This window comes from Leptodactylus fuscus, chromosome 1, assembly GCF_031893055.1.
Source record: "Leptodactylus fuscus isolate aLepFus1 chromosome 1, aLepFus1.hap2, whole genome shotgun sequence".
Classification (NCBI taxonomy): domain Eukaryota; kingdom Metazoa; phylum Chordata; class Amphibia; order Anura; family Leptodactylidae; genus Leptodactylus; species Leptodactylus fuscus.
This window is the reverse complement of record NC_134265.1, coordinates 52843895-52866128: the sequence shown is the minus strand read 5'-3', so window position 1 is coordinate 52866128 and position 22234 is coordinate 52843895. Positions and strand designations below refer to the sequence as shown.

General features: G+C 41.1%; 1 protein-coding gene across 1 annotated transcript; it reads right to left on the bottom strand.

Moving 5' to 3' along the window:
• Nucleotides 1-106: 106 nt before the first annotated feature.
• On the bottom strand, nucleotides 107-22158 carry CRHBP (corticotropin releasing hormone binding protein). Its single transcript, XM_075270769.1, has 7 exons — nucleotides 22026-22158; nucleotides 21781-21871; nucleotides 20889-21046; nucleotides 10471-10681; nucleotides 4360-4508; nucleotides 3847-3967; nucleotides 107-579 (listed from the first exon to the last, which is right to left on the bottom strand). Exons 1-7 carry the CDS (start codon nucleotides 22104-22106, stop codon nucleotides 425-427), a joined length of 966 nt encoding a protein of 321 aa, XP_075126870.1. The 5' UTR covers nucleotides 22107-22158; the 3' UTR covers nucleotides 107-424.
• Nucleotides 22159-22234: the final 76 nt, after the last annotated feature.

The window sequence follows — 22234 nt, the reverse complement described above, 5'->3', positions numbered from 1 at the left end:
CCAGTTACCTGTTCTATGGGGGCTGGCAAAAATAGATAACTGAGCACCCAGGGGATGAATGCTGGTTTCAATGGCTTCACCGAGGGTCAGATCCAGCCCAGAACCTCCAGGAGGTACAACATGAAAAATAACCCCGGAGGAGGTAAGTAAAATACAACTGGACAACCCCTTTAAGCTTCTACTTGATCAGATAAACAGAATAATAATAACCTTGTACATGCACTGGATTTTTAATATTACCGTCTTGCTTTGAGATATAGAAGCGGGACAATTTTATAAAAATAACCTATAAAATTATACACATTATATCTTGAACCCTGGTTTGCAAACAGCAAAGTTGAAATAATGTTATAAATGACTAGTTCATGAGTAATTCATTTATTGGAAAATAACCATCTCACTTAGAAAAAAAAAAGCCACTAGATCAATCGAGTGGTGAGCAGACTTCTTCCACACTGTTGCCTTGCTGTCTTTCCAGTTGCCTGTCAAGCTGGCTGTACTCGAATGTTATCCTGTTAATAAATTTTCCACTTGACACCATCCGCACAACACTGTTATCACAGCCGATCTTCATTTGTGCTGCAGAGATAAGATACAGAAATCACAAGTCATCTGCCTAAAGCTCAGAGGAGATGGTGAGCATATTGCTTGGATATTTCATGTCTTAAAGAGGACCTTTCATGGTTTGGGGCACAGTCAGTTCTATATACTGCTGGAAAGCCGACAGAGGGGGCATTTCTCCCCGCTCACACAGTACAGCGTGATAGGCGCTGCTTTGAAGAAGAACGTACCTGACTGACTGTCAGAAATGCCCTTCTGACTGTAAAGAACTACGGTACCGGGACCGATAGCTCTTTACTGGGGGCACAGATCGAGAAAGCAGACAGTGTGCTGAATTCAGTGCACTGTCGGCTTTCCAGCAGTATATAGAACTGCCTGTGCCCCAAACCATAAAAGGTCCTTTTTAAGATACACATAACATATACATTACATTAAAGTCAGCAGGAACCACTGATTTTGGCAGGAACGGAACGACCACCCATCTAATATGGGGACTTTCCTGACTCACAATGGCAGATATCAGGGAAACTTGGATTGGACTGTTGGATTTCAACATGCCTGATCAATTTGCCCTCAGGGGAAACAAGCCACTACCAGAGCTGTCTAAGGCCTTGTTCACATCTGCGTTTGTAATCCGTTCGGGGGAGTGCACATGGGGACCCCCTGAATGGACTACTGAACGCATTGCCAAGTGGTGTGCAGTGAAAGCACATGGACCCCATAGACTATAATAGGGTCCGTGTGCTTTCCACACGGTTTCCGCACGAGTCATTGTGAACTACTTTTCCATGCTGAGATCTGGTGGCAAGCACACGGACCCCATTCTAATCTATGGAGTCTGTGTGCTTTCACTGCACACCGCTTGCCAATGCGTTCGGTAGTCCGTTCGGGGGCGTCCCCATACGGACTCCCCAAAATGGATTACCAACGGTGATGTGAACGAGGCCTCAGAGTAGTTATTTCCTTCTTTCTATTGAGAACACCTGCATGCTCAGTACAAGACAAGTATGCAAGTGTATGGTAGGGTCAGGAGAAATAGCTGTTTGACAAATATTTGGCTGACAGTTATCTAATGTGTATGGCCAGCTATATTGATAGTGTAGGACCTGACAACTGATCACTATGAGATAGGACACACCGCACTACTAAAGCGCAGAAGTCCCTTTGTCTTTTCAGGTGTCTTGGCTTAAATTTCAAGCTGGAATTCCATGTCAGGATTTATATATGACCATTGGATTTTGCTTCAGCTATGTTAGACACGTGCAGCATCTATCTCTGGATAAAGCAGCATGCTCTTTATTTCGATGGTGGATTATTTCCACAATGAGGACATTCACTTCTTTGGGGCTACTGGGACTGTAATCTCCGGATGTACCCATAGAAGAACAAAAGAAAGTTCATATTTCAGCTCACCATATGTACTTATCTTTCCTGGGAGGCAAGAAAACTGTAGGACTCCAGTCAGTAACAAATACAAAATCACTTCATAAAATTCCGCTCAAAACCAGGAAGAAGTTCAATCCAGATCCAAAATCGATGAATAAATATTAACTTTTATTTTCGATTTTGGATCTGGATTGAACTTCTTCCTGGTTTTGAGTGGAATTTTATGAATTGCTTTTGTACCCATAAAAGTACCTGTCATACAAGCGCAGTGGCACTTCATTCACAAAGAGGTTTAAGGGGGACTTTCGGTTCCTTGCCCTCCTGATCACTGGGGGGACCCAGTGATAGGGCCCCCAGTAATCAGATACCTATCCTCTGCCAGGGCCCCACATTGCAGAAATGCAGCGTTTTGGCAGCAGAGAAAACAGCACACTAAAACACACTGAATTTTACAGTATCTGCAAAGTGGATGGGATTCTGTCTACTCTCTTCCACACATTGCAGAAAACAATCTGCAACAGAAAAGATGAGTTTTCAAATACTCATGTGTTTTTGAAAATTGCAGTATATCAATTATACCTGGTATTTTCCATATACCGTATATACTCGAGTATAAGCCGAATTTTTCAGCCCAGTTTTTGTGCTGAAAAAGCCCCCCTCGGCTTATACTCAAATCAGCAAAAGAAATGTTATTTATTTTATTTATTTATTTTTTTGGGAGGGGGTTCTATGACCAGCCACACTATCAATGTATAGAATCTCCCATAAAATAGTTAAAAAAAAAAAAAAACGATTTAGAAAAAATAAAAGTTGTAAATCACTCCTTTCCCTAGAATACATATAAAAGTAGAAAATTACTATGAAACACATACACATTAGGTATCCCTGTGTCTGACAGTGCCCAGTCTACTGAATATAGGGGATCTGCAGTGCTCCTGTTCTGTCAGGAAGGGGTTAATAGCAGCACTGCAGATCCCCTATATTCAGCCAGGCTGAATTCCAAGTGGGGGAATTAAAAACAGTCCTCAAGCTCAGGGAAGGGGCAGACAGACAACCAAAACACCCCCTCCCCTCCCCAGTACCCAGCATCTACTGCACCCAAAAACTCCAACCTTTTTAATTTTTTAAATTTTCCAGTAGCTGCTGCATTTCCCCCCCTAGGCTTATACTCGAGTCAATAAGTTTTCCCAGTTTTTTGTGGTAAAATTAGGGGCCTCGGCTTATATTCGGGTCGGCTTATACTCTAGTATATACGGTAGGTATAACAGGGGCAGATAGACCGCATAGGAAAGCTCTGTGAAACTGGAAGGAATTTTTTGAGGTTTCTTTCCGCAGCGTTTTTATCTTTTGCTACTCTTCGCTGTGTGTGGCCTTAGGCCTGATTCACATCTGCATTCAGTAATCCATTCGGGAAGTCCGCATGAGGACCCCCCAAACAGAATACCAAACGCATTGGCAAGCGGTGTGCAGTGAAAGCACATGGACCCCATGAACTATAATGGGGTCCATGTGCTTTCCAAGCGGTGTCCGCACGAGTCATGTGGACAGGAAAGTAGATTGTGAAGTATTTTTCTGTCCGCATGTTCTGTGTAGACATCACGCGGAAAGCATACGGACCCCATTATAGTTTAGGTGGTCTGTGTATTTTCACTGCTCACCACTTGTGAAAAATGTTTATTGTGTGCACAAATTTAAAATATTCATGTTCATGAGAAAACCCATTTAATAGAAGAGAAGGCAATAAAATCGCACTATGCTATTTACCAAATTTACCACCTAAAGCTTTTTGGAAATCCATTGTGAAGTCAGGACAAGTAAGAAGATTCCTAGAAACATAAAGTACATTTTATATTAATATCTATGGAGCGTTCATGAAGTAATGTGTGAACTCTCTCTTACCAGAGCCATGAAATGAGTGACAGAGATCCGCCAAGGGAAACATATTGGATGGATCTAATCCCGCACCTCCCAAGAGCTCCACAAAATCTCCAGCTCCACCACATCCTTTAGGTGGCGGCTTCTGTAGAGACAGATATACATGATTTATTTGCTATTTCCAAAATACATTGAAATAAAATGAACGACAATAATAATAAAATACATATGAAAATTACGCAATGAAGTCCACAATGCGATTGAGAGATGTGAACCCCAAGGGGGCCCTATAAGAATTTGAATGAGGCCCATAGACATTAGAAGGTGATGACGCCTCTTGCTCAGTAAGCAATGCAGTGACAGAGATCAGACTTATAAAACTCAAGGCTGTGCCATAGTATTTCAGGGACTGCTGGGGTTGATGCTGGGGCTATAATAATGGATGGACATCCTACTAATATTGTATATGTCATGTTCTAGCTTGCTATTACTATAGTCAGAGAATAGGTAACACAGACATGGCAGTACCCATCATACCTTTATCTGGAGCTCATTGAAGTGGCCCAGCGTGAGGTCAGATATTTTGATCACAATCGGGTAGATTATAGAAAAACTGCAGTTTCTATGTTGATGCGGAATGATCATTGTAAATTTCCCACTCGGTGACTGTGAAATCACATTGCAGGCTATAAGATAGAATACAATACTTTACTTACAATTTGACATAAGTTACAAATTATCATATCAGTGTTAAATTCAGTAATGACAGAAGTGCTTGTTGTAATACGTGACCCACATTCAGTCATAAAAGTGCAAGATCATATACATGAGTGGGGTTATGGCTGATATATAAGCGGGGTTATGGCTGATATATAAGCGGGGTTATGGCTGATACATGAGCGGGGTTATGGCTGATACATGAGCGGGGTTATGGCTGATATATAAGCGGGGTTATGGCTGATACATGAGCGGGGTTATGGCTGATACATGAGCGGGGTTATGGCTCATACATGAGTGGGGTTATGGCTGATACATGAGCGGGGTTATTGCTGATACATGAGCGGGGTTACGGCTGATATATGAGCGGGGTTATGGCTGATACATAAGCGGGGTTATGGCTGATACATGAGCGGGGTTATGGCTGGTACATGAGCGGGGTTATGGCTGATACATGAGCAGGGTTATGGCTGATACATAAGCGGGGTTATGGCTGATACATAAGCGGGGTTATGGCTGATACATAAGCGGGGTTATGGCTGATACATGAGCGGGGTTATGGCTGATACATGAGCGGGGTTATGGCTGATACATGAGCGGGGTTATGGCTGATACATGAGCAGGGTTATGGCTGATACATAAGCGGGGTTATGGCTGATACATGAGCGGGGTTATGGCTGATACATGAGCGGGGTTATGGCTGATACATAAGCGGGGTTATGGCTGATACATGAGCGGGGTTATGGCTGATACATGAGCGGGGTTATGGCTGATACATGAGCAGGGTTATGGCTGATACATAAGCGGGGTTATGGCTGATACATGAGCGGGGTTATGGCTGATACATGAGCGGGGTTATGGCTGATACATGAGCGGGGTTATGGCTGATACATGAGCGGGGTTATGGCTGATACATGAGCGGAGTTATGGCTCATACATGAGTGGGGTTATGGCTGATACATGAGCAGGGTTATGGCTGATATATAAGCGGGGTTATGGCTGATACATGAGCGGGGTTATGGCTGATACATGAGCGGGGTTATGGCTGATACATGAGCGGGGTTATGGCTGATACATGAGCGGGGTTATGGCTGATACATGAGCGGGGTTATGGCTGATACATGAGCTGGGTTATGGCTGATACATAAGCGGGGTTATGGCTGATACATAAGCGGGGTTATGGCTGATACATAAGCGGGGTTATGGCTGATACATGAGCGGGGTTATGGCTGATACATGAGCGGGGTTATGGCTGATACATGAGCAGGGTTATGGCTGATACATGAGCGGGGTTATGGCTGATACATGAGCAGGGTTATGGCTGATACATAAGCGGGGTTATGGCTGATACATAAGCGGGGTTATGGCTGATACATGAGCAGGGTTACGGTTGATACATGAGTGGGCTTATGGCTGATACATAAGCGGGGTTATGGCTGATACATGAGCAGGGTTACGGTTGATACATGAGTGGGCTTATGGCTGATACATGAGCAGGGTTATGGCTGATACATGAGCGGGGTTATGGCTGAACGTTTCTTTCTCAATTATTCCCTATTTAGCATTTAATTCACATATTGATAAGAATAACAGGAGGAGTTAGGTTCCATTCACACTGAGTTTTTTGATGCTGAATCCGCATCAGAATCCACATGGAAAAAAAGCCTCTCATTCACGTCAATGGGTTGCTTTTTCCGCGAGTGGGTAAGTCAATGGGAGGTTTTTTTTCAGCGCTGAATCTGACGTGGATTCCTCACCAAATTCAGCGCCATTTTCCTCACTGTGAATGCACCTTTAGTGTCACATCCTGCACCTCATAGTGTTTCGTTTTTCACTCCCCGCCTTCCAAATGCCATAACTACACAGAGTTGTATAAGGGCTTAGAGTTTGCAGGACAGATTGTACTTTGTAATGGTACCATTTAATATTTAATACAATGTACTGGGAAGCTGGAAAAAAAAATCTGAATTATGCAACTTTCTTACAGGTATTATCTTTATGACATTCACTGTGCAGCCAATATGTTACCTGTGTTCTATGTGTTCTGAAAGCCACTATATTTCTATATATGGGCATGCATATGGCGTTTTTTTTTTTTGTTTGTTTGTTTTTTTGCTGAGCCAGGTGTACTTTTTAGTTATATCCTTTTGGGAAATGTCTATTGCTTTCGTTGCTTTTGGCTCAAATTTTTATAAGATGCAAAACAGCAAAAAAAAAAAACAGTGACCTTTTGATTTTGTTCCTGCTACAGCATTTACTGTATAGGAGGTTGTAGACCAGGCAGAGATACCCAATTTGTATGTGTTTTACTTTTAGTACCTTTATATGTGTTCTAGGGAAAAGAAAATTTCAATTTGTATTACTTCTTTTAATTTACTGTAATTTTTACATATCCTAGGGGTCTTGAACACCAGGGGGTTTTATCACTAGTGCAATGCATTACATACTAATGTATTGCAAAATGCCAGCACTTCTATTACAGGACATATAGAGCAGACTGTAATGGAAGTAATGCTGAGACAAGCCTGTGAGCCTTAATTAGACTGGCTGTCATGTGACTGGATCTCATAATGGGAGCCATCAATCCATCCCATGCACCATTGGAAGAATGGCACCACGTGCAGTTAATGCCCACTATTACTGATTGCAGGCAGTGACGCTGGGTCTCCGCTGTATAATACAATTGAGACCAGGCAGATATAGTGACCTATCAGCTCCTGAGCGTCCGCCATATTTAAATACATCTGTTGTACTATTCAGCGCATTTTGTGAAAGGGGCAGTCAGAATATATATATTAGCTACATGGGACAACTGGAGTATGGTCACATCTGCTTCAGCACCTGCTTTTACCTGTAGTCATCATTATTCTCCTAACATAAACATTGATAGGTCCTGATGGCAGTATTTGTGTCAATAATACATTTTGTAATATACATTATTAAGAAAGTTTATTTCCTTTCTGTGAAACCCTAAACTTTTTTTATTCTTTCCCTATTTAGAGCTACAATCTGCACATTGCTTTCACTAGGTGTACAGGCAGCAGGCTCTTGTATAATGCAAGGATGATGCGTTGTATAAAACATAAAACAGTGTATCTTGCGTGAGATTCTTACTTTTCATATGACACTAAGGTCTTGGTTCAACCTGTAATATTTCTAGAGGAATCGCCACTTGAAAACACAGCTGGGATTGGCATATTTACATGTAAGATCATGGCACTACCTGTATTTTTTCCAGAGGTATCACCAATTGCAAACAAAGTTGGGATTGGGAGCAGCTACATGGAAGTATGCCAATCCCAACTGTGTTTTTGACTGGTGATTCCTCCGGAAATATTACAGGTAGAACTGTGATCTTGGTGTCATAAGAAAGCTGAGAATCTTCCACCAGATCTACGTTCTGTGTTGTAAAGTGCATATATTTGTTTGAAGTCACCCCTCAACCTCAGCTTCCCTGCATTATACAAATGTCTGCCCATCTATACATTGGATAAAAGCAGTGCAAATTTCATCTGTCACAAAAAGGAGCAAAAATTTGTTAATAAAGTATATTACACAATTTAGTATTGACACAAATGCTAAGTTTTGCTTGACAGTTTAGTTACACTTTGGACTATTAGTTCTATGATAAATCTTCCTTAAATACGTGTATTCCTTATGAAATAACAATTTTGGAGCAACTTTTCTCTTAATTTTGCATATCTCTGTTATTTCTCCTAAATTTATGAACACGTTGACAGCAGGGTGTTACCAGTCTGTGGTGTGTCCCTTTACTGTCTGATACCAAACAAAAGGAATGGTAATGCCCAGTTGTCAATTTATTCAGAACTTTTAAAATGGGATAAAGAGAAACACAGAGTTCCAATAAGATATGCTCCAAAATTGTAATTTCATAGGCAATATAATTGTTTACTAGAACATACATGTCAGGAGTGCTGACAGATCCTCTCTATACTTCACTAATTTAACAGATTTTTTTCAATAATATAATATGTGAAAATTATTATTACCGTATTTTGCGGACTATAAGGCGCACCGGACTATAAGGCGCATTACCCATGAGCGCCTTATAGTCCTGCCTAGGTCCATATATAAGGCGCACCGGACTACAAGGCGCAGTGCTGTCCGGTGCGCCTTATATGATTGAAAGCGGCGGCCGGCAGACTTTGCCGGCGGCCGCTTAACCCCCCGCGTGCCAGCCGCTTCTATTCATTTCAATGGTACGCTTCCATTGAAATGAATGGAAGCGCTCGGCACACGAGGAGTTAAAGAACTTCCTTCTTGATCACGTCGGAATAATCTCCTTACCTTTTTACCATAGCCAGCGCCGCCTTCTTCCGCAGCTCCGTCTCTGTCTTCTTTGGGCCTCATGGATGACGCATGCGCAGTCGGCTCTAACAGGCTCTCGCAGCCAGAGCCGACTGCGCATGCGTCATCCATGAGGCCCAAAGAAGACGACACGGAAGGCGCGAACACAGCTCAGGGAGAAGGCGGCGCTGGCTATGGGAAAGGTAAGAGACGAATAGTCTTTTAAGGCTATTCCGACGTGGTTAGGGGGAAGAGGTTCTTTTAATGGTAGAATCTAGAGTTGAGCGAGTACTGTTCGGATCGGCTGATCCGAACAGTACTCGCTCATCTCTAGTAGAATCTCTTTAAGCAGCGGCCGCCGGCAAAGTCTGCATGCCGCTTCCATACATTACAATGAGAGCGCGCTATTCAAATAGTTAGAGATGAACGAATACTATTTGAATAGCGCGCTCCCATTGCAATGTATGGAAGCGGCATGCAGACTTTGTCGGCGGCCGCCGCTTAACTCCTCGCGTGCCGCCGCTTAACTCCTCGCGTGCCGCCGCTTCAAGCCTTATATAAGGCGCACCGGACTATAAGGCGCACTTTCGATTTCTGAGGAAATCGAAGTATTTTATGTGCGCCTTATAGTCCGGAAAATACGGTATGAATTATAATACAAGTGTAAAATGAAAATGTAAAATGTGTATTTAGTAAAATAATGGGGGAGATTTGTCAGTCCCTCTATGCTAATTTCCTGGTATACAGGGATGATATTGTAATGTCCGTGAAAAAGAGTACCAGGCACACGTTGAGAGGTCCTTGGAGGGACCCAGAGGTGTCAGTTCCACCAATTGGGTGGTGGAAATAGCACAACATAGAACAAAAAAAGACCAGGAAAAATACAGAGCGCTACTGAGAAATGATGATAAATAAATTACTGTAAGCTAAAAGAGCTAATTTTATTGGGGTCCAATGAAAATTTTAACAAGGGCTACGTGTTTCGACACCGAGTTTTGTGGTATAAGTTGTAATAGAAATCTATGGCAATTCTTAACTGGCGTAGATCTCAATTCTGGCCCAGAAATTCATAATTCATAAATCACTTGTTCCCTGCACCAGTCAGGAACTTTATTAAGACCGGCATACAATACACCAGTCTTAATAAATCTGTCCCAGTATGTATAGTGTTTGTAAGCTATGAAGGTGAATGCGGGTGGGACAACAACATTTGATATCTCTATTCTCAATGCACAGGCTTTATCACTGTCAAATTCTGCTCTGCTACATCTGTAATTAAACCAACTCCATACCATGTGCCCCTAGCCATCTATGTAAGATATTATTGTCTATGTCTATGTCCATTTCTTTTTTCATCAATATTACTGTGTCAGTTAATGACAACTGGCAATAATTGTTTAGCCTGCATTACGTCGTCCAACACTACGCGGTATTTCTAAGTTGTACATATATATTTTATTTGAGGCTATGCGGAAAACACTGCGCCTGAAAAATCAATAGCAATTTCTGGCTGGACATTTATCAGCTTGTTCTCGCATTCATTTCATTATTCTTTCCCTCAGAGAGATGTAGGACTTTCTCGACTCAACAAAATTATTGCTGTTGGATAGAGAACCAACTTACGGAAGAGGTTAGGAGTCTTGCGGACTGTCAGTGTGAAGCCGTGGCCCGCTTTGTGAACTCTGAAGAATATCATTGCCACGTTTTGAGATGACCGTGTGATACTTTGCATGTTACCGTCTTCACAAATGTCAGTGTATCGTTCACTGGTGGAGAGCGGGTGGTCAAAGGAACTCGGAAACTTCTCTCCTTTAATTATCCAGCCATCAAAAACCTAAGATGTCAGATCAGAAACAAAACCTGATAAATCAGAACAGTACAAAACATGTTCTATAATCTATTGTATATACCTGTTAAACGTGGTTAAGACAGAAGTGTAGATAAGGCGACACTGCAAGACCAGGGGTGAACCTCGCCTTTCTGTGTACACAGTACACAACCAGATTGTTGTGGCCCCCATTCAGTATATGTCACCCCTGTTTTGACTCCTACACAATATATGCCCCCCTTTTTTGGGCCACCCCCACAGTATATGACTCTCTTTCTGGGAGACCCCCAGATTACCCCTAACCACACTAAGGTGGATTAAACTCCTTAGCACCCGTAACCATCACTGTCAAGAATTCGCTGTAAGGATGAGGTAGGGTGTCCCGGACAAAAGATTGCACCGGGGGCCACAAGAATTTAGTGACACCAATGTCTGTATTTATAGTATAATTGCAATAGGTAGCGGACACTAATTTATACACCCGTCCACGCTCTTGTCAATATAAGCCTCCGTTGCTGCTGCTAGGCAGCGCTGCACTTACACAACGATGCTGAAGAATGCCAGGACACTACGTCCAATGTCCTGACATTTTTGAGTATCTGGTACAGCAACGGAGATGGCAGCGATGCCAGCCTGGACACCAGCAGGTAACAGGTATCAGCTGCTACATATTACAATAATACAATAAATAGCAGCCAATTAAAAAAAGAATATCGTCCCCCAATTTATTCCATGTCTCTAGTGGCACAATTCCTTAAAATTTTGTCTGCAACAAATTCTTACAAAGGTGAGCTTACACTCATTTTTACATTCCCCACCCAGCGATGTTAGTAGTTTAATATGTAGAAATCTTTGGGCAAACTCTCTTTAAGAGTTTTGCTCACTTTAGACTTTCATTGGAGAACAACTAGTTGCCAATTCATTCAGTAAGTTTAAAGAGGACCTTTCATCAGATTGGGCACAGGCAGTTCAATATACTACTGGAAAGCCAACAGTGCGCTGAATTCAGGGCCCAATCGGCTTTCCCGATCTGTGCCCCGGGTAAAGCGCTATCAGTCCCGGTACCGTAGTGCTTTACAGTCAGAAGGGCGTTTCTGACAGTCAGCCAGGAACTTCCTTCTCCACAGCAGCGCCAATAGCGCTGTACTGTGGAGCAGGGAGGAACGTCCCCTCCCCTCCTGATAATACTGTACTATGGGCGAGCACTGTGAGCAGACGGAGGGGGCGTTACTCCCGCTCACACAGTACAGCGCGATAGGCGCTGCTGGGGAGAAGGACATACCAGACTGACTGTCAGGAACGCCCTTTTAACTGTAAAGAGCTACGGTACCGGGATCGATAGTGCTTTACCCGGGGCACAGATCGGCTGTCTGCTTTCCAGCAGTATTTAGAACTGCCTGTGCCCAATCTAATGAAAGGTTCTCTTTAAGTTTTTGGAAGATAAGTCAAGACAAACAATTATTTTCGTAATATTTTTACCACTGTGTAAGGAATACTATAAAGATACCACCAGCATTGATCAATACCCATGTAAATATTCAAGATTTACTGTAGATATATACGGGTGTCACAATATAGCAGATGGGGGCTATTATCTAACCAATCACTGAAATGTGCCTCCCTGCTTTTTGGAAAAGTAATGGAGTGGCTTCATTAAAGGGAATGTACTGCCAGATAATGAACGATTAAGATTTATATTAAACATACAATGGGTGAAATAAGTATTGAACACCTTAATAACACAAGTAAATATATTTGCTATTGACATGAAATTCTCACCAGATGTCGGTAACAACCCATCCAATCCACATAGGCAAATAAATCCAACCATAGATGTCCATAAAGTAAGTTATGAGCAATAATGAGAAATAATAATAATAGTCTGGTCAGAGGAAGCCAAAATTGAACTTTTTTGATACCAAAATAGACACCATTATTGGAGGCCAAAAGGCACGGCCTTTCACCAACAAAACACCATACCAACAATGAAGTTTGGAGATGAGAACATCATGGTGTGGGGCTGTTAAATTAAAGGAAGGATGAATGGACAAATGTACAAAAAAAATTCTTGATAAAAATCTTCTGCCAACTACCAGGAGGATGAAGATGAAACAAGAGTGGACATTTCCGTCAGCTTATGATCCCAAATACACAGCCAAGGAAACTCTCAATTGGTTTCAGAGGAAGAAAAAAAAGCTGCTAGAATGGCCCAGCCAATTCCATGACCTGAATCCAAGAGAAAATCTATGGAAGGAACTAAATCTCAGAGGTTATAGAAGGAGCCCACCGAGCCTTCAGGACATGAAGAACATGGGAGAATGGGCCAAAATCACACCTGAGCAATGCCTGACACTAGTGTCTCCATACAGGAGGCATCTTGAATCTTCATCACCAACAAAGGCTTTTGTACCAAGTACTAAATTCATTTCAGTAAGTGCGGTCAATACTTATTCCCTGTGTTATTTCTCATTATTACACATAACTTAATTTATGGACATATTTCTTTACCTGTGTGGATTGGATGGGTTGTTACTAGAGATGAGCAAATAGTATTCGAAACTGCAGTTTCGAATACCTCGCTCCATAGGAATGAATGGGAACGGCCGCGCGCTGGCCGGCGCTTAATCCCTTGTAGTTTACCTGCTCCCATTCAATCCTATGGGAGCAAGGTATTCGAAACTGGAGTTTCGTATACCGTATTTTGCGGACTATAAGGCGCACCGGACTATAAGGCGCATTACCCATGAGTGCCTTATAGTCCTGCCTAGGTCCATATATAAGGCGCACCGGACTACAAGGCGCAGTGCTGTCCGGTGCGCCTTATATGATTGAAAGCGGCGGCCGGCAGACTTTGCCGGCGGCCGCTTAACCCCCCGCGTGCCAGCCGCTTCTATTCATTTCAATGGCACGCTTCCATTGAAATGAATGGAAGCGCTCGGCACACGAGGAGTTAAAGGGATTCTACCTTTAAAAGAACTTCCTTCTTGATCACGTCAGAATAGCCTTAAAAGACTATTCGTCTCTTACCTTTTTACCATAGCCAGCGCCGCCTTCTTCCACAGCTCCGTCTCTGTCTTCTTTGGGCTTCATGGATGACGCTTGCGCAGTCGGCTCTAACAGGCTCTCGCAGCCAGAGCCGACTGCGCATGCGTCATCCATGAGGCCCAAAGAAGACGACACGGAAGGCGCGAACACAGCTCAGGGAGAAGGCGGCGCTGGCTATGGGAAAGGTAAGAGACGAATAGCCTTTTTAAGGCTATTCCGACGTGGTCAGGGGGAAGAAGTTCTTTTAATGGTAGAATCTAGAGTTGAGCGAGTACTGTTCAGATCGGCTGATCCGAACAGTACTCGCTCATCTCTAGTAGAATCTCTTTAAGCAGCGGCCGCCGGCAAAGTCTGCATGCCGCTTCCATACATTACAATGAGAGCGCGCTATTCAAATAGTTAGAGATGAACGAATACTATTTGAATAGCGCGCTCCCATTGCAATGTATGGAAGCGGCATGGAGACTTTGCCGGCGGCCGCCGCTTAACTCCTCGCGTGCCGCCGCTTCAAGCCTTATATAAGGCGCACCGGACTATAAGGCGCACTTTCGATTTCTGAGGAAATCGAAGTATTTTATGTGCGCCTTATAGTCCGGAAAATACGGTAGTATTCGCTAATCTCTAGTTGTTACCAATATCCATTGAGAATTTCGTGTTTAAAATATTTTTACTTAAAAAATTGGTGACATGTTCAATACTTATTTCACCCACTGTAGATGTAAAGAATTTGTTGGGAAGTTTTTAAAAATGTCTATATTTATTATGTCTTTAGAAAAGTTCCTAAAAATCTTGCAGTTCTGACTTTGTCCACTAGGCTATATAATTTGCTGACACTTCCTGTTCTCTATATACGCCTTTGCAGCCATCATATGTACATAGAAAATAGACATAATCCACCAGTCACAATAGGTGATTTTACAGCTCATCTACCCCCTCTGGGTGATGATGACCTCTGTACAGTTCACAGAGCATGCCCACTTCGTATAGAAGTCAGTAGGATCCGCTCCAAACCATTGTGTCTATGGCCCATGCTCCATCTCCAAAGAATAGAAAGTCAAAAACTGTTTAGGTTTAGTGGCAAGAGTTGGAATTGCAAGATATTTAAGATATTTTTTGATAATATAAATAATAACATGGGACATTAAAAACAACACCAGTAAAAATACTTAAAAATGTTTAATATAAAAATGATATTGTCCCTTCCTGGCGACCCTTTCCCTTTAATTAGCAGGTCATTATGTCGGTCACATACTAGGTTAGAGATGTGTCATTAGACTCGCTGATACCCCAACACTGACACATTACTTTGCTTCTATGTAGACTGGATGTAACTTTATGGGGGGGGACTGATCATACAGACGCACTGCCATGCAGGTATCTCTGGATGTATCAGTATGGAGATATGCCTATGGATAAATCTCTAAATGTGTACCCAAAAAAAGCCCAGGATAATGGAGGACTCAATGACTTTAGCAGGATGCCAAGGCAGGTAAGGGTTTACTAGTAGGTAGGTAGAAGCTTGAGGGAGAGGGGTATGATGAGACAGGGTGGGTGGGCCTTTAATGGCCACCATTTTTAGTTACTAGGTGTGCATTGTCTCACCCACCCATTTTCCTCTGTTATGTTTTGCAGGGTTATTTGTCAGGATGGCAGGTTTCTGCATTATTATTACTACTGCTAGGTTACTTGGAGTGTGATCCTACTAGGACTAGGCCTCAGCAGAACATTAGTATTAAACATACTTGCCAACAATCTATCACATAGAGAATGTGATATAAAGATTCTGCTAGCCCGGGAGATCTGCCAGCCCTTCAGGAAGTCCAGGAGGTCATCCCTTTTTTGGGAGTCTCCCAGACCTTCAGTGAGAGCAGCATGTATGGCAACTATCAGCAGGAGGAGCCTATAAATTGGTGCGGTATGATATTTTATATCTATATATACACCAGAGAAAGCACCCGAGTATGAAGTGTAGGAAGGATTGCACTGAAGTCAGGAAGATCACCTGGTAGCGACCATTCCTCTTCAACTTTAATATGTACTGAAAAAGCATAAGAGGCCATGATGATTCATAGTGGTAAAATAATAAGAGGTGGTCGCCCATAACAATCCAATACCAGCTATCCAAGCAGAATGAATGTACTAATCTGATTGGTTGGTTTAGACAACCGCTCCACTAACCTCCCCATGTAGGATTATGTAGTACAGTGCATGACCTGATACTGGCAGATAAGAAGGTAAAAAGCAAAAACTGGCAAATCCTGGAGGCTGTGGCCGATGATGGCCAATATTGTACTAATATCATACAGGCCATGGTGTAATGATCTGAAGTAACTATCTCTATATGGTGGCAAAGTCACGTTGCGCTCCTGGACATCGGCAGCAGATACCAGAGCACCGGGGACAGGTAAGTATAATTTTTTTATGTTACATCTTCCCTGGCCTCCTCTATGATTTGTCCAATTCCTGGACAACCCCATTATCTGCGAGCTTCTGTTGGCTGATACGGGTCATGAGAGTGCTGTCTTGTGATACTGGCTGATAACAGAGAGCAATTGTGCATGAGTGCTGACATCCTCTGATAATGGTGCTTGTGAGTGAGACTATTGAGTGATGGACCTGTGAGCTTCTATTGACTGATATGGGTCTGGGGTCTCTCTCCTGTAGTCTTTATAACTTTTGTTTCTTTCCCTTCCCCTCTATGTTTTGCTTTACGTATGTTATATTGATGAGATATGGACTTTATACTTATTGATACTTAGTATATTCTATACTTATTGATACTTAGTATACGTTGCTGGGAGTGATGTAATGAATGTATGTGGGTTTGGGAAGGTATCGGGATCTGCAGTGGCTGATGTTTGTCCTGTTTTGGTTGTGATGTTTTTTTGGGGGGTTTTATATGTATTTCATTGTTAAATAAAAAGTATCTGTTTGAATAGTCTTTTGTGTTGTTCTGTGTGATACATATTGGTGTCATGTTTTAAGTCTATATTTGCTTTTGTGAATATTAGTCCCTAGAGAGCTGACACCTAACATCTTCAGAAGGGTTTGATTTATCTGTTCGCAAAATTTCATGGAGATTGGTCCAGTCATTTGTCAGACAGGCGTATAGACAGACAACAAAAACACAATTATATATGTGTATATAATATAATATTCATACTATTAGAAAACAATAATTTTGACAATATTTCCAAAGTTATGAAGTATTTGTCTTCACTTCAGGTAAAGTTATTTAGCAATTGGTGGTTAGTTGTTATTGCTATAGACTGAGACAAGTCATGTCATTTCTAACCAGACAATAGACAGACATAGCAAAGTAATCCCTGCATAGTAAGTGTCACATAGTTCCTGTGCAGTCACATCAATATTAGGGCTGTGAAATACCACTGCCAGTCCAGCACTAGCAACCTATATACCACAGTATTACCCATGAATGACACTAGTACCATGATATAGGCAGTGCAGATTTTATATATATATATATATATATATATATATATATATATATATATATATATATATATATATATTAGTAATGCAGTCCCTCATCATGTAGTATTACTTTCCTCCATTACAGACAGGAATTCTTTCCAATACATCAAATATTAAACCTCTGTCTTTGATGATATTCTATTTATACGATTTCTCTTCAGGCAGAGGATTGCTATCCTGTACTAGTGTCTTCTTCATCTGCTGTAGCACTACATATTCCAGTAAGTCGCCACATCCGCTCCTCTGCAAGGCAACTACCTTCCTGCACACAGACCTAGCTCTGTAAATAACACATGCCTGGAAGGGATGATACGGCGGGATAAAAGTTGTCATGATGTTGGCACAGCGGGTGGCATTCTGCCTTACAGTAATATGCCTGAAGTTTATCTCCTATCAGGGCACCACCCGCGTAGACGTTACTCATAGCCTAAGTTCACAGTCTCTGAATATACTAACAAAGTAACTACCAATCTGCTTTCCCATTCCTAGACGCTCACAATGAGGAAGTATACAACAGTTTGGTTTAGTAAATAATACTAGGGCATCTCAGTGGTTAGCACTGCAGCCTTGCAGCGTCCTGGGTTCGAATCCTGCCAAGCACAACATCTGCAACAGTCTGTATATTCTCCCCGTGTTTGTGTGGGTTTCCTTCCACACTCCAAAGACATACTGATAGGGAATGTACTGTAGATTGTGAGCTCTATATGGGACAGTGACTGACAATCTCTGTAAAAGCGGTGCAGAATATGATGGCGATATACAAGTAAGCCAAATAAATAAATGCTACAATTTCATTAGGGCAGAGGTCCACAGCTTATTGATGATCATAACCACTAGCAAATATCATGGGTGCTGTTGAAACACATAGAATATTAAAAATGGGACAGGTGCGACAATTGTGACCTAGTGATATGGGTTTACCTTGTGATATGTGATATGACTTTGACCTTAGTACTAAGTTTTAGTAATTCTACGGACATCCCTGGTGCTATCATTGGACAATATTATGTGCAGCTATCACTACAATGGGAGTCACAGGAAGGGGACCTAAGGGGTAAATTTGGCAACTACGTTATTAATTTAGGAGTTGGGATGTGTTATTTTTAATAATAGTAGTAAATATAATAACAATAATAATAATAATGTTAAAGAAGAAGTAGGAGAAAGAGTAGAAGAAATTTTACGAGGGATTGTCAGAAATCAATAGAAAGTAGTTAGAAGATATATAAAGATTATAGGGTCAGTTGGGCCTTAGGTGTAGAGCCATGGCTGGACAGATTCCTTGTGGCTAGGGGCCACACGGTGGCTCAGTGGTTAGCGCTGCAGCCTTGCAGCGCTGGAGTCCTGGTGCTCAAATCCCGCCAAGAGCAAAAAACCATCTGCAAGGAGTTTGTATGTTTTCCCTATGTTTGCATGGATTTCCATCCCATATTCCAAAGACATACTGATAGGGAAAAATGTACATTGTGATCTCTATGTGGGGCTCACAAACTACATTAAAAAGAAAAAAAAAAAAAAGATTCCTTGTGGCTGTTGAGCCATACCATGGCATATGTAGTCACTTTATGTGCTACCATGTTTTATCTTTACATTGCCCCAATACAGGGATATTAATAGCGCAATGCTTGTCAGACTGTGAGGCTAGCCTTACTGGTGCGGTGCGGCTCAGGTTCCTGCCATTGTCAGTTCTGGCACAAAGAAGGATTCTAAAGTAGAAACTGCTGATAATGCCGGCCTTGTGTTATCGGGGCACTCTGCATGGCTAGAGAGTCTGAAGGACCTGAGATGACAAGACTGCACAGGTTCTTCACCTAGGAGCAGTTAGTGTAGAGCTGTGTTATTTGGCTCTTCTGGGAGGTATTCTCTACCAGTTACTGTTATTTGGACCTTCTGGGGAGGTATTTGGGCTGCAGTGTGGTATTTGGTTGGTATTGGTGAGGATATTATGTATATAGCACATGGCATTAGTTGGGCACTGGTGGGCTAACTGGTGAGTCCCAAGTCAATAAAGAGTATTCTGTAATATTTGGATCAGTGCTACAAAATCTGACAGAAGAAACCCCTCAAAGATACACAGTGGTCTATGGGTGCCATAACTCTGGGCTTGTGCTGGGCTATAATATAATGCTCCACCATTGACATTGCCAGGGACTAGATGTCTTTACAGTGGGTGTATGTCAGTGTGAGAACATGGATTATCAAGAGTTGTGATGGAGGGCTCACTCCTTCCCTATAAATACGTATATGGCTACATGCTAATAACAATCTATAACTTGCTGTACATATTGGACAGCTCTCAGCTAAAAGCTTATTCAGTAAGCAGCCATTTCTCCCAGCTAACCCTTTCCCTTCCTTCAAAAACGTGCATGCTTTCCTTGGCCAAGGGTGCATGTGTTCAGTGCTTTGTTCCTCCTGACATGTTGAAGAGAGTCAGAAGAACACCAGAAACAAAGGATAGACAGTGGGTCCAACCAAAATGACTGGTTGACATTAATTTACCAGGTATGGTCAGATTACTTTTACGATGTCACTATTCTCAGTTATGCTTCTGTTAATGCAGCTTTACAGAAGAGAAGAAGTTACCATCAGATACTCATCTTCTTTAAAAGTTTGTCTTTTGGCACCCAGTCCCAAATAAAATTTTAAATTTTGCCCTTAAATTTCAGTTTTATCTAAAATATTTCATGGATCGATATCCAATATTGGATCTTCACCCTGAGCCTCTCCCAAATCATTTATTAGCCATATACATAGGAATGACTGGATACTTCCAATATTTGAAGAAAGCTAAACCTTGCCTGGATGAAGACAAACACATCTTTATGTTACTTCTTGGACTCCGGGATTCTACTCATATGTCTATGATAGTTGGGGGGTCAGTGTACTCACTGATATTATGTAGTATATACAAGCAACATATTCACAAAAAAGCTCGCTGAGAATGGGACTATTAAAGGATTATCTTATCTTATACTACATCTAACTCACTTTGCTTTCAAAAACTTGAATCGTGTCAACTAACAAAACTGAACTAACCATTACATTTAGAAGAACAATTTTCAGTAAATGAAAGAGCTATTGTAAAGAATGATATTTCTATGGTGTAGCCTCATATATTTTATTTTGTTACGGTATGTTTTACCACTTTCATTCCCTCCTATAAAGTCATTTGTGAATATAATACCAAAACTGCAGTTGATGCTGACACATGTACAAGCAAAGCAGTAGAAGAGTATTTAAAAACTCGAAGATTTATCGTGTATGGCATTCTGGGTTTGTTAACACTCTATGGACACTACAGTGGTGTTTCCCATCTTATGATACCTTTACAAAGGGCTGAATAGAATTGTAAAGTACAACTCACACACATATGGACTCCATACAGGGGATTGTATTAAGTGGACATAACTAAACATTTTGACATTTGTGTAGTAGGAGTAATAAAAACTGTCGACTGTATTGGTGCATTATTCCTATTAACAGAAATTTGCTTCATTCCATCTCCCTCCTACTTCAGAAGTCACTCCATACTCTGTTCACCAGTACTAGGAAGACCAAGTATGGGCAAGCAGTTCTGCAGCAGCTGCAGAGTAGCAGGTCATCCAAATTTGTCACATTTCAATAACAATTTTTAAAAACTGAAAGCTATCAGTTGTGGGCAATGTAATCTTACCTTTAGGATGTCACCTCCCAGGCAGTCTATATTTACAAAGTTATATTCTATGGTAATGAACTCCTCTGGGTCTCCAATAAGGAACAGAGCGCAGTGTAACTGAGGTTGTTCTGCTGTGAAAGTGAATTGTCCATCTATACTCAGCATATCAATGCATCCTGATAAAAGAGGAGAAAGATGTTACTTCTTATTGTTCATATAGCGCCAACATATCCTGAAGCGTTGTACAGAGATTGTCATCACTCACTAGTTAGCTCCTGAATGACATGCATAAATAGGAATGTAATGTATAGGAGTTGCATAAATAGGGATGTAATGTATAGGAGTAATGCAGTGCAGGTTTCATTTCTGAAATATATAATAATAATAATAATACTAAGACATATTATAATATTATATAATAATAATAACGACATAAAGATAACAATAATACATATATTATTATTATTATTATTATTATTATTAGTTATGATGATGATAACAATATGACATATAATAATATTATATAATAATAAAGCATTAAAACATGCATAAAGCAATTTTAAGTTCTAAGGTGCAAAGTTATATTTGCAAATGTGCAAAGTTAATGTGGAATGTAGCTAAATTGTGCAAAGTGTGTGTATATATACTGTATACTGTATAGGTATGTATAAGATTATTTTGTATATGTTAAATATATATATATATATATATATATATATATATATATATAATTCTTGATGTACTGAACATATTCAATATGTAATATATAGTATAATAAAGTATAATAATACCATTAGAATAATATATTGCAATAATATTATTCCTATTAAAACTATTAAAAATTATGAAAATTATATGACAGTTTAATGACAATACTTTCTATTATGCCAATGTCATATCAAATACTTACTGAGTGATCTCCTATATATCTGTTCTTCAGATAGCTCTCTCTTTATATCTGTGTTTAAAAGCACTAAGGCGTCTTCTGCGGCATCTCTCACCTGTAAAGAAAGGGAATATTGCACAGTTTAATCGATATAAGAAATTGTAAAGGTTTTTGACCCATTTGGGCACTTTGAGTAATATTCTAGTTGCCATGAATGAAGCAAGTAAAGTTCTCCTTTAAGCATGTCTTCACTTCAGGGGTCACCTCACCTGTATGTACCTGCAGTGTCCCCTAAGAGCTGCCAGGATGATAAGCAGCACATGCCAAGAAAGCCTGGAGACTGGAGTCATCCTGCAGATACACACTTGCTATTTGGCTGTGTGTGTACTTGCTTCAATTCTTTCCTGTGTTAACACTAGGAGGAGCTTGAGGGGTTTCTTTAACAGACCCCTTTATATAGAAAATTGAAGGGGAAGGT

Bases quoted from the DNA above. Each gene is read 5' to 3' on its own strand.
- CRHBP (XM_075270769.1), bottom strand. From the start codon at position 22,106: ATGACTCCAGTCTCCAGGCTTTCTTGGCATGTGCTGCTTATCATCCTG. The intron at 10,682-20,888 runs GTAAGATTACAT...CTGACATCTTAG, and splicing joins TGGGAGGTGACATCCTAAAG to GTTTTTGATGGCTGGATAAT. The intron at 4,509-10,470 runs GTAAGTTGGTTC...TCTATCTTATAG, and splicing joins CAAGACTCCTAACCTCTTCC to CCTGCAATGTGATTTCACAG.